At 44.1% G+C, this 12,887-nt stretch overlaps 1 protein-coding gene across 5 annotated transcripts in view; it reads right to left on the bottom strand.

Moving 5' to 3' along the window:
• LOC143808872 (T-cell differentiation antigen CD6-like) overlaps positions 1–12,887 on the bottom strand; it is a 467,903-nt gene that overhangs the window by 179,556 nt on the left and 275,460 nt on the right. For 4 of the 5 annotated variants that reach the window (XM_077292011.1, XM_077292012.1, XM_077292013.1 and 1 more), the window contains one exon: positions 12,122–12,226. In XM_077292011.1, coding sequence (XP_077148126.1) covers positions 12,122–12,226 — 105 coding nt within the window. Of the gene's footprint in view, positions 1–9,411; positions 10,219–12,121; positions 12,227–12,887 lie in introns of those variants that run through there. The other variant, XM_077292015.1, reaches the window with a different exon arrangement.

The raw sequence follows: 12,887 nt of genomic DNA, 5'->3' as shown, positions 1-12,887 counted from the left end.
AAGAAGCTCTATGTTATGGTCCTGCTCTCTTTTGGCCAGCACATGTCGCACCACCAGTTCTTTAATTAAACTTTCAAACGGGGGCTCTTGCCCACCCACACTCTGCCTCTTCAGAGTTCCACCTGTTTCTGCATCCACCTCTATGGTCTCTCCTAGGCTCTCTGTCTGTTTACTCTTAGGTACCTTTGGACTCTTGGTAACTTCAGAGTTCTCCATCTCTTCAGCATCAGGTACTTCATCATACTGAGCCAGTTCAGTCTTTCCAGGCATTGCAGATGTGGGTCTACTACAGGTCTGTTTTAACTCCAGCCCTACCTCTGTGTTGGGTTTTGTCAGAGGTAAAGTGACCTCCTTATCAAAGACAGTAACCTGATCTGTAACTGACCCTGTCTCTTCCTCATCATCTCTCTTCTCAGAGGGCGTAACCTGTCCCGTCTTTTTGCGTCCCCCGCGACGAGATGAAGATTTGTGATTTTTACTGGGCTCCTCCTTACTGAACTCTTTTCCCTTTCCGCTCGAGTCACAGTCTGGATAGGAGTCACCCCCTCTCACTCTGTCATCCTGGAACAGCAAGTCCCCACTTAAACAGGTGTCAGACCCACACTTTCTTCCAGTCACCCGTAACTCTGGACTATTGACATTAGGTGGCGCTACTTTCTCTTTACACATCACATCACTGGGAATCACTACAGCCGCCTGTTGTGGTGAGGCTCCCTTAGGGTCACTCAGACTCCGTTCTGAGCAATCAGACACTCCCCTTTCCTCCCACAAGTCCCAAAACCTTTCAAAGTCCTGGCCTATTACAACAGGGAATGGCAAGTCTGAGACTACAGGTACATCATGGCTGGCAATAACAGTGGGCATCTCAATGATTACCCTGGACACTGGATAATCCCTAGCGACCCCATGAACGCAGTGGATTTCCATCTTCCTTCCGGGAATCAGATAGACAGGGAGTGTGGCGCTCACCAGCGTCACCAGGCTCCCTGAGTCCAGAAGTCCAGTCACACACACTCCATTGACTTCTACAGAACAACTCTGTGACATCTTGTCAGACGAAAAGTCAGTACAACATTCTGAACATGCGCTGTTCTTACATTGAACCCGGCAACAGTTCAACAGCGCATTTGCCGCCGCCCCTTTTTGGGCCACCACCGCTATTTGGGTCGCCGCCCCCTTTTTGGACTCCACCCCCTTTTGGGTTATCGCCCCCTTGTGGACCATTTTCTCCTTTAGGGCCACCACCCCTTTTAGGGACTCCACCCCCTTCCGGGCAACTACCCCCTTTTGCGATGCAGCCCCTTTTTGGCCAACCATAATTATTTGGGGTCACCGCTCCGTTTTGGGACTCCACCCCACTTTTAGGGACACCCCCCCACTCTGGGGTACACCCCGTGGACTTCCCACAGCACTCTCAGGCCCCAGTTCGCACAGCACACAGCACACCAATGTGACACTGGCCCCAGTTCGCACACTCTAAACCAGCAGTGTCTTTTTTTTTTTTTACTCTTTTCTCTCTTTGCTGCAACCGCGCTGCACAACTCAACCGCAGACTTCGTGGACCCGCCGATCCACAGCATGCCGCTTCTCACCTTCGTGGACCCGCCGATCCACAGCAAGCCGCTTCTCACCTTCGTGGACCCGCCGATCCACAGCAAGCCGCTTGTCACCTTCGTGACCCCACCGAGCCACAGCAAATTTCGTGACCTCACCGAGCCACAGCAAGCTGACCACAGAAGGAAAAAGAGAAATACCTGGACTCGCCGGTCCACAGCAAGCACCTGCACACGTGCTTTATAGAAAAAAAAACAGTCTTTCACTGACCCCAGTCAGTACAGCACGCAGACTTCGGTCTGTTTCACACCCGGCTTTACAGCCCAAGCACAGTTTTTCACTGACGCTGGTCAGTATCACACGGCCTCCAGACCGTTACCTGTTGGTGACAGCCACACAGGTTCCCGGATCCCTCTTCTCCTCAGAGGCATCCACAAACTGCAGTTCTCACTGACCCCGATCAGTACTGTATTACTCACGGTTGTCAATACCGTCCAATCTTCTGGCTCAGACCAGCCAGCGCTGCAACATGTGCTCCTGGATCTTTGCCCGCATCCGAAACACCAATTGTAGGGATTCACTCGCTCAGGTGCGTTGGAGGAAACAGGAGGCACATTCTCTTTAAAAGTTCGCAGGTTTATTTGCACCATAAACCATACAGCAAAACAGAAAAGAAATAGCCTTTAGCTCAGGAAAGGAAAATACAAATGTCCTGTCCTTCAGGCTCAGTCCTGTGGAGGCTTTCTCCTCCACACACACAGACTCCTGTCTGTAGTGTCCCGCCTGGACACAGGGATCTCTGTCCACCATGACAGATTCCCACACACTCTCCCATGTGCCAAACACACCTCCATTAAGTAGTCTGAAACCACACCCAGAACCCATCACATGATTAGACATGTGGTTGTGACATCACCACAGGTCCTGACACACACACATAGATAGGCATGGTTATGCCCCTTACCCAGGGGTGAGGTATATGGGTAGCCAGACCCTCCCATCTCTCATAACTACCCGTAACACGGACTCAAATATACTAAGCAACTCCTTATTGCTTTATGTGCAAAAACAATCCGGGTTACATCGCAGGGAGCATCCATCCCTGTGATACATACCTCCCGTCAACTATACAACCTTTAGCCACTCTACAATATATATATATATATATATATATATATATATATATATATATATATATATATATATATATATATATACACACTGCATATACTAGTTGGCCCCTGCGCAATTTTCACACATTGGTTGTTAAGCTGGTCAAATGTAAGTGTATGTAATGAAATGATGAACACAGTGAGGTATGTGTGTCACTGACATATATATATATATATATATATATATATATATATATATATACACTCACCGGCCACTTTATTAGGTACACCATGCTAGTAACGGGTTGGACCCCCTTTTGCCTTCAGAACTGCCTCAATTCTTCGTGGCATAGATTCAACAAGGTGCTGGAAGCATTCCTCAGAGATTTTGGTCCATATTGACATGATGGCATCACACAGTTGCCGCAGATTTGTCGGCTGCACATCCCAAAGATGCTTCATACAAGGCAGGATGGATCCATGCTTTCATGTTGTTTACGCCAAATTCTGACCCTACCATCCGAATGTCGCAGCAGAAATCGAGACTCATCAGACCAAGCAACGTTTTTCCAATCTTCTACTGTCCAATTTCGATGAGCTTGTACAAATTGTAGCCTCAGTTTCCTGTTCTTAGCTGAAAGGAGTGGTACCCGGTGTGGTCTTCTGCTGCTGTAGCCCATCTGCCTCAAAGTTCGACGCACTGTGCGTTCAGAGATGCTCTTAGGCCTACCTTGGTTGTAACGGGTGGCTATTTGAGTCACTGTTGCCTTTCTATCAGCTCGAACCAGTCTGCCCATTCTCCTCTGACCTCTGGCATCAACAAGGCATTTCCGCCCACAGAACTGCCGCTCACTGGATTTTTTTTCTTTTTCGGACCATTCTCTGTAAACCCTAGAGATGGTTGTGCGTGAAAATCCCAGTAGATCAGCAGTTTCTGAAATACTCAGACCAGCCCTTCTGGCACCAACAACCATGCCACGTTCAAAGGCACTCAAATCACCTTTCTTCCCCATACTGATGCTCGGTTTGAACTGCAGGAGATTGTCTTGACCATGTCTACATGCCTAAATGCACTGAGTTGCCGCCATGTGATTGGCTGATTAGAAATTAAGTGTTAACAAGAAGTTGGACAGGTGTACCTAATAAAGTGGCCGGTGAGTGTATATATATATATATATATATATATGTTTTCACGAATATTTGAGCCCATGGATCCATTATATGTCCATTTTGCAAGCCGGCAAGAAAATCTCACCATACGGATGTCATACGGATGTCACACAGATGCCTACATGCGAGAAAATCGCCTCCTCGCACTGCACACGGATGACATACGGATCACTGTTCAGGGAACATTTCTGCAATTGTGTGTGACTCCAGCCTAAAGGAGATCCCCCAACATTAACCCCTTAATCCCATATGACGTACTATCCCGTCAAGGTGGCCTGGGACTTAATTCCCAGTGACGGGATAGTACGTCATATGCGATCGGCCGCGCTCACGGGGCCATATGCGATCGGCCGATCGCGGCCGGGTGTCAGCTGACTATCGCAGCTGACATCTGGCACTATGTGCCAGGAGCGGTCACGGACCGCCCCCGGCACATTAACCCCCGGCACACTGCGATCAAACATGATCGCAGTGTGCTGGCAGTATAGGGAAGCATCGCGCAGGGAGGGGGCTCCCTGCGTGCTTCCCTGAGACGATCGGTACAAGGCGATGTACTCACCTTGTACCGAGCGTCTCCTCCCTGCAGTCCCCGGATCAAAAATGGCCACGGGTCTGCATCCGGTCCTGCAGGGAGTACTTCCAGGCTGGTAAGCCTGCAGCGCTGTCAGTCAGATCACTAATCTGACAGAGTGCTGTGCAAACTGTCAGATCAGCGATCTGTGATGGCCCCCCTGGGACAAAGTTAAAAAAAAATTCCACATGTCTAAAAAAAAAAAAAAAATTCCTAAATAAAGAAAAAATATATATATATTGTTCCCATAAATACATATCTTTATCTAAATAAAAAAACAAAACAATAAAAGTACACATATTTAGTATCGCTGCGTCCGTAACGACCCAACCTATAAAACTGTCCCACTAGTTAACCCCTTCAGTCAACACGGTAAGAAAAAAAAAAAAAACGAGCCAAAAAACAACGCTTTATTATCATACCGCTGAACAAAAAGCAGAATAACACGCGATCAAAAAGATGCATATAAATAACCATGGTACCGCTGAAAACGTCATCTTGTCCCGCATAAAACAAGCCAACATACAGCATCATAAGCAAAAAAATAAAAAAGTTATAGTCCTCAGAATAAAGCGATGCCAAAATAATTATTTTTTCTATAAAATAGCTTTTATCGTATAAAAGCGCCAAAACATAAAAAAATGATATAAATGAGATATCGCTGTAATCGTACTGACCTGACGAATAAAACTGCTTTATCAATTTTACCAAACGTGGAACGGTATAAACGCCTCCCCCAAAAGAAATTCATGAATAACTGGTTTTTGGTCATTCTGCCTCACAAAAATCGGAATAAAAAGCGATCAAAAAATGTCATGTGCCCGAAAATGTTACCAATAAAAACGTCAACTCGTCCCGCAAAAAACAAGACCTCACATGACTCTGTGGACCAAAATATGGAAAAATTATAGGTGTCAAAATGTGGAGACGCAAAAACTTTTTTGCTATAAAAAGCGTCTTTTAGTGTGTGACAGCTGCCAATCATAAAAATCCGATATATCACCCCCTTAGTTAGGGAAAAATAAAAAAAATGTATTTATTTCCATTTTCCCATTAGGGCTAGGGTTAGGTTTAGGGCTAGGGTTAGGGCTAGGGTTAGGGTTGGGGCTAAAGTTAGGGTTAGGGTTTGGATTACATTTACGGTTGGGATTAGGGTTAGGGGTGTGTCAGGGTTAGGGGTGTGGTTAGGGTCACCGTTGGGATTAGTGTTAGGGGTGTGTTTGGATAAGGGTTTCAGGTAGAATTAGGGAGTTTCCACTGTTCAGGCACATCAGGGGCTCTCCAAACGCAACATGGCGTCCGATCTCAATTCCAGCCAATTCTGCGTTGAAAAAGTAAAACAGTGCTCCTTCCCTTCCGAGCTCTCCCGTGCGCCCAAACAGGGGTTTACCCCAACATATGGGGTATCAGCGTACTCGGGACAAATTGGACAACAACTTTTGGTGTCCAAGTTCTCTTGTTATCCTTGGGAAAATAAAAATTTGGGGGGCTAAAAATCATTTTTGTGGGAAAAAAAAAGTTTTTTATTTTCACGGCTCAGCGTTGTAAACTGTAGTGAAACACTTGGGGGCTCAAAGTTCTCACAACACATCTAGATAAGTTCCTTGGGAGGTCTAGTTTCCAATATGGGGTAACTTGTGGAGGTTTCTACTGTTTGGGTACAACAGGGGCTCTACAAATGCAACGTGACGCCTGCAGACCAATCCATCTAAGTCTGCATTCCAAATGGCGCTCCTTCCCTTCCGAGCTCTGCCATGCGCCCAAACAGTGGTTCCCCCCACATACGGAGTATCAGCGTACTCAGGACAAATTGGACAACAACTTTTGTGGTCCAATTTCTCCAATTACCCTTGGGAAAATACAAAACTGGGGGCTAATAAATCATTTTTGTGAAAAAAAATAATTTTTATTTTCACGGCTCTGCGTTATAAACTGTAGTGAAACACTTGGGGGTTCAAAGCTCTCAAACCACATCTAGATAAGTTCCTTAGGGGGTCTATTTTCCAAAATGGTGTCACTTGTGGGGGGTTTTAATGTTTAGGCACATCAGGGGCTCTCCAAACGCGACATGGTGTCCCATCTCAATTACAGTCAATTTTGCATTGAAAAGTCAAACGGCGCTCCTTCCCTTCCGAGCTCTGCCATGCGCCCAAACAGTCGTTTACCCCCACATATGGGGTATCAGCGTACTCAGGACAAATTGTACAACAACTTTTGGGGTCCATTTTCTCCTGTTCCTGTTACCCTTGGTAAAATAACCCTTTTACAGTGCCTAAAAGTAGTATTCAACCCCCTGCAGATTTAGCAGGTTTAATAAGATGCAAATAAGTTAGAGCCTTCAAACTTCAAACAAGAGCAGGATTTATTAACAGATGCATAAATCTTACAAACCAAAAAGTTTTGTTGCTCAGTTAAATTTTTATAAATTTTAAACATAAAAGTTTGGGTCAATTATTATTCAACCCCTAGGTTTAATATTTTGTGGAATAACCTTTGTTTGCAATTACAGCTAATAATCGTCTTTTATAAGACCTGATCAGGCCGGCACAGGTCTCTGGAGTTATCTTGGCTCACTCCTCCATGCAGATCTTCTCCAAGTTATCTAGGTTCTTTGGGTGTCTCATGTGGACTTTAATCTTGAGCTCCTTCCACAAGTTTTCAATTGGGTTAAGGTCAGGAGACTGACTAGGCCACTGCAACACCTTGATTTTTTGCCTCTTGAACCAGGCCTTGGTTTTCTTGGCTGTGTGCTTTGGGTCGTTGTCTTGTTGGAAGATGAAATGACGACCCATCTTAAGATCCTTGATGGAGGAGCGGAGGTTCTTGGCCAAAATCTCCAGGTAGGCCGTGCTATCCATCGCCCCACAGCATGATGCTGCCACCACCATGCTTGACTGTAGGGATGGTATTCTTGGGGTCGTATGCAGTGCCATCCAGTCTCCAAACGGCACGTGTGTGGTTGGCACCAAAGATCTCGATCTTGGTCTCATCAGACCAGAGAACCTTGAACCAGTCAGTCTCAGAGTCCTCCAAGTGATCATGAGCAAACTGTAGACGAGCCTTTACATGACGCTTTGAAAGTAAAGGTACCTTACGGGCTCGTCTGGAACGGAGACCATTGCGGTGGAGTACGTTACTTATGGTATTGACTGAAACCAATGTCCCCACTGCCATGAGATCTTCCCGGAGCTCCTTCCTTGTTGTCCTTGGGTTAGCCTTGACTCTTCGGACAAGCCTGGCCTCGGCACGGGAGGAAACTTTCAAAGGCTGTCCAGGCCGTGGAAGGCTAACAGTAGTTCCATAAGCCTTCCACTTCCGGATGATGCTCCCAACAGTGGAGACAGGTAGGCCCAACTCCTTGGAAAGGGTTTTGTACCCCTTGCCAGCCTTGTGACCCTCCACGATCTTGTCTCTGATGGCCTTGGAATGCTCCTTTGTCTTTCCCATGTTGACCATGTTTGAGTGCTGTTCACAAGTTTGGGGAGGGTCTTAAATAGTCAGAAAAGGCTGGAAAAAGAGATAATTAATCCAAACATGTGAAGCTCATTGTTCTTTGTGCCTGAACTACTTCTTAATACTTTAGGGGAACCAAACAGAATTCTGGTGGGTTGAGGGGTTAAATAATAAATGACCCTCTGAAAATACTTTTCACAATTTAAAAAAAAAATAAACAAAGAAATAACATTCTTTTTTGCTGCAGTGCATTTCACACTTCCAGGCTGATCTACAGTCCAAATGTCACAATGCCAAGTTAATTCCAAATGTGTAAACCTGCTAAATCTGCAGGGGGTTGAATACTACTTGTAGGCACTGTAACTCCCTAACAAAAAAAAATTTTGGTTCCAAAATTGTGCTGATGTAAAGTAGACATGTGAGAAATGTTACTTATTAAGTATTTTGCGTGACATATCTCTGTGATTTAAGGGCATAAAAATTCAAAGTTGGAAAATTGCAAAATTTTCGAAATTTTCGACAAATTTCCATTTTTTTCACAAATAAACGCAAGTTATATCAAATAAATTTTACCACTAACATGAAGTACAATATGTCACAAGAAAACAATGTCAGAATCGCCAAGATCCGTTGAAGTGTTCCAGAGTTATAACCTCATAAAGGGACAGTGGTCAGAATTGTAAAAATTGGCCCTGTCATTAACGTGCAAACCACCCTCGGGGCTTAAGGGGTTAAACATAATGGTATTTTACTTACTGATCAGAAGGGGTCTGATTGTCAGGACCTTGCTAAAAAACAGGGGCAGCAGCATTTTTTTCCCCTCCGCAACAGCACTGCCATCTATCTGCAGTGTAGGGAAGTGCAGCACAGCCCTGTGTATGTGAAAGGAGCAGCTCCCTGTACAGCAGTGCCACTTTGACAGTAAAAATTATGAAGGACAATTGACCCCATAATTGAGCGTATTTACACCATTGTATAATAATTGGGAATATCCCTTAAAAAAAGGAATATCTGCAGATTATTTTACCTTTTTTTCCCTATGGTTGGATTTTTTTTTCAATTTTTGCAAGTTTGTTTCCACCAATCTCTCCCATTGGGGAACTAAGTACAGTCTGAGTTATGTCAATGCTGCAGTTTTTTACTTGGAACCAGAGGTGACTCCAGGTCACCAATAAGTTGCAACCTTAGAAGGAAGATAGATTTTTCAATGACTGTCCAATAATACACAAAATCTGATGGTTCAGAACCTGTCTGGTCCCTTTTAGTCTGCATTCATTTATATCTTCAGTTTTAAAGCTGAAGTCTTAAACAAGTCAAATTTTACTTTTATACTACTTCCACATATAATATACAAGATCCCAAAAACATAGCGACAATCTGGGAGAATACACAAGAAAATGGTGAACCCCCAGAAAAATTGGAACCGCTCCACCAATATATGTAGATCCGGAGAACAAGGAGCAAGGCGTATGATTGTATATAAACAGTTATTTTATTGATACAAACATTAAAATATAATTATCAGTAATAGGTCAAAATACAGACGTTTCCAATAAATGAGTGAAGGAAAAACCACCTCCCCACAAACCCCTCACAATCGGTGGGCAGTAGCCCAGGTAACATAAGGTCCCTGCAAGAATGTACCATAAGTGAACCCATATGAGCATACAAGCGCTGTGTGCCTTGAGTCATCCATCTCTACCATGGGGGTAACATCACACGTAGTGTAGGCATTCAGGGCATGTTCGCAGGAAAAACAATTACGCTTACCACAGGAGAGGTGAGGAGGGAAGGGCACAGCCAGAGAGCAACCCCCGACGCGCGTTTTGCAGCGCTAAAACGCCGCTTTCTCAAGAGGATGACAGGTAAGGAAGAACAGGACCTTAAAATGGCCCCCGACCCCGGTCACATGAGTATAGCCGGCCAATGATGGTGGCGCTAGCGGCGCATGCGCACTATGACGGCAAGGTCCCGGCATAGAGACAGGGCGTCAGCCGAAGTGCGCAGGCGCCGGGAATAGATCCCAGAGAAAGCGCACCCGGTGAATAGACGCCCGCCCACATGCCAGAGCCAGCCATACATAGCGCGATGCGCACGGCCACACCAAAGGGCAGGATGCCAAGATATATTCACAGCGGACAATATGCTCATACGTTGTTAGAACATCAATGAAGGTATACAATGCACATACATGTAATACTGTTTACAAAATAAAGTTGCTGTGTGCATATAAAGCAGATCCGCTCGTTTGATAGGCATACAGTTCATGTTCAAATACTCATTGGTGGGTGGCAGAAATGTTGATCGCCAAAATCCATAAAAGGTGGAAGGAGACAGAATAAGGCCCATGGAAATTTACTGATAATGAAGAACAAAAGATAAAAACGAATTAAAAACGACAAATTATTAACAAATCTGGCTGGCATGGCAAAGACCCAAAGATAGAGAGACAGGAGGAAACATCAACCCAATTATGTATTTTGTGATATAGACCTTAAAATGGCCCCCGACCCCGGTCACATGAGTATAGCCGGCCATACACACTCATACATACATTCACTCTTCTCTATGGGCTGTCATTTACTATATACATTTGAGCTCAAAAGTTTACATAACCCAACATATTTTTTGCTTTCTTGGCCTTTTTTCAGAGAGTATGAATGATAACACCAAAACTTTTTCTCCACTCATGGTTAGTGGTTGGGTGAAGCCATTTATTGTCAGGCTTCTGTTTTCTCTTTTAACATCATAATGACAACCCAAAGTATCCAAATGACCCTGATCAAAAGTTTACATACCCTGGTAATTGTGGCCTGATAAAATGCACAGAATTTGATACAAATGGGTTTGAATGTCTACTAAAGGTAACATCCTCACATGTGGCCAGTTTGCTTGTAATCAGTGTGTGCATAAAAGCTGAGTGAGATTCTGGGATCCAGACAGACTCTTGCATCTTTCATCCAGCCACTGACATTTCTGGATTGTGAGTTATGGGGAAAGCAAAAGAATTGACAATGGATCTATAGGAAAAGGTAGTTGAACTGTATAAAACAGGAAATGGATACAAAAAGATATCCAAGGAATTGATAATGCCAGTCAGCAGCGTTCAAACTGTGATTAACAAATTGAAAATCAGGGGCTCTGTATAAACAAAACCACCGTCAGGTAGACCAACAAAACACAGTCCATAACTGCAAGGAAAATTGTTCGGAATGCAAAGAAAAAACCCACAAATAACATCAGCTGAAATACTGGACTCAAAACTAGTGGTGTGGCTGTTTCACGATGCACAAAAAGGAGGCACTTGAAAAAATATGGGCAGCAAGGTCAAGTCACCAGAAGAAAGCCATTACTGCACAAATACCACAAAGTATCTCACCTACAATATGTAAAACAGCACACAGACAAGCCTGAAAACTTTTGAAACAAGGTAATTTGGAGTGATGAGACTAAAATTTAACTTTTTGGCCACAACCTTAAATGATATATTTGGAGAGAGGTCAACAAGACTTATAATGAAAAGAACACCATTCCTACTGTAAAGGACGGAGGTGGATCGCTGATGTTTTGGGGATGTGTGAGCTACAAAGGCAAAGAAATCGACCTGCCATTGGCTACAGCAGAACAAAGTGAAGGTTCTGGAGTGGCCATCTCAGGCTCCTGACCTCAATATCATTGAGCCACTCTGGGGAGATCTCAAGAGCGCAGTTCATGCTAGACAGCCCAGGAATTTACAGGAACTGGAGTCTTTTTGCCAAGAAGAGTGGGCAGCTTTACCATCTGAAAAAAATAAAGAACCTCATCCACAACTACCACAAAAGACTTGACGCTGTCATTGATGTTAGAGGGGGTAATACACGGTATTAAAAAATGGGGTATGTAAACTTTTGATCCGGGTCATCTGGATGTTTTGGGTCATCATTTTGATCTAAAAAGAGAAACCACAGTAGTTTGACAATAAATAGCTTCACCCAACCACTAACCATGAGTGGAAAAAAAGTTTTGGTGTTATCATTCATATTCTCTAAAAAAGGCCAAGAAAGCAAACATGTTGCTGTGGTATGTAAACTTTTGAGCACAACTGTAGCTGTATCTTTAAGCAGAGCTCTTATGAGTAGGTTATCAGGACATTTAACAAGACCCACACTCCCAGGATCATCTCAGCTGACTTTTGATGTCATACATGCTATTAATAGTGATGTCATTCTCTAATCAGAAAGAAACATTTTCCAGAATGAAAACATGAAAGGGATGTACTCACCATGAAATGTCACCAAATGCATTAGGTTAGCGTCACTGAACCCATAATCCTCCTTGTCCTCCATAGCGGTGGTAATGGAAGGCACTAGTGGGATGGAAGCTGGTACTAAAACAATGAAATTGCAAAGATTCATAAAAATTCAGGAGAATAAAATATATAACAGTGCAAAACATATAACTCTGTACAACATATAATACCCTCTGATACCATGCAGACTATGAAGTCTTCCACCCACTGATACCATGGAGACTAGAGATCCTTCCATGCACTAATATCAGAGAATATGGAGCCTACCACCCATTGACACCATGGAGACTGTGGAGCTACTCACCCACTGATACCATGGAAACTATGAAACTTTCCACCCATCGAGACCATAAAGACTATGGAGCCTACTTTCCACTGAGACCATGAAGACTATAGAACCTTCATCCACTGAAATCATGGAGACTATGAAGTCTTCCGCCCACTGATACCATGGAGACTAGAGATCCTTCCATGCACTAATATCAGAGAATATGGAGCCTACCACCCATTGACACCATGGAGACTATGGAGCTACTCACCCACTGATACCATGGAAACTATGAAACTTAACACCCATCGAGACCATAAAGACTATGGAGCCTACTTTCCACTGAGACCATGAAGACTATAGTACCTTCATCCATTGAAATCATGGAGACTATGGAGCCTTTCATGCACTGATACCAGGGAGACTATGAAACTTTTTACTCACTGATATCATGGAGACTATGGAGCCTTT

Source organism: Ranitomeya variabilis, chromosome 2, assembly GCF_051348905.1.
Source record: "Ranitomeya variabilis isolate aRanVar5 chromosome 2, aRanVar5.hap1, whole genome shotgun sequence".
Classification (NCBI taxonomy): Eukaryota; Metazoa; Chordata; class Amphibia; order Anura; family Dendrobatidae; genus Ranitomeya; species Ranitomeya variabilis.
The sequence above is the reverse complement of the archived record's forward strand: the minus strand, read 5'-3'. Positions and strand labels throughout refer to the sequence as shown.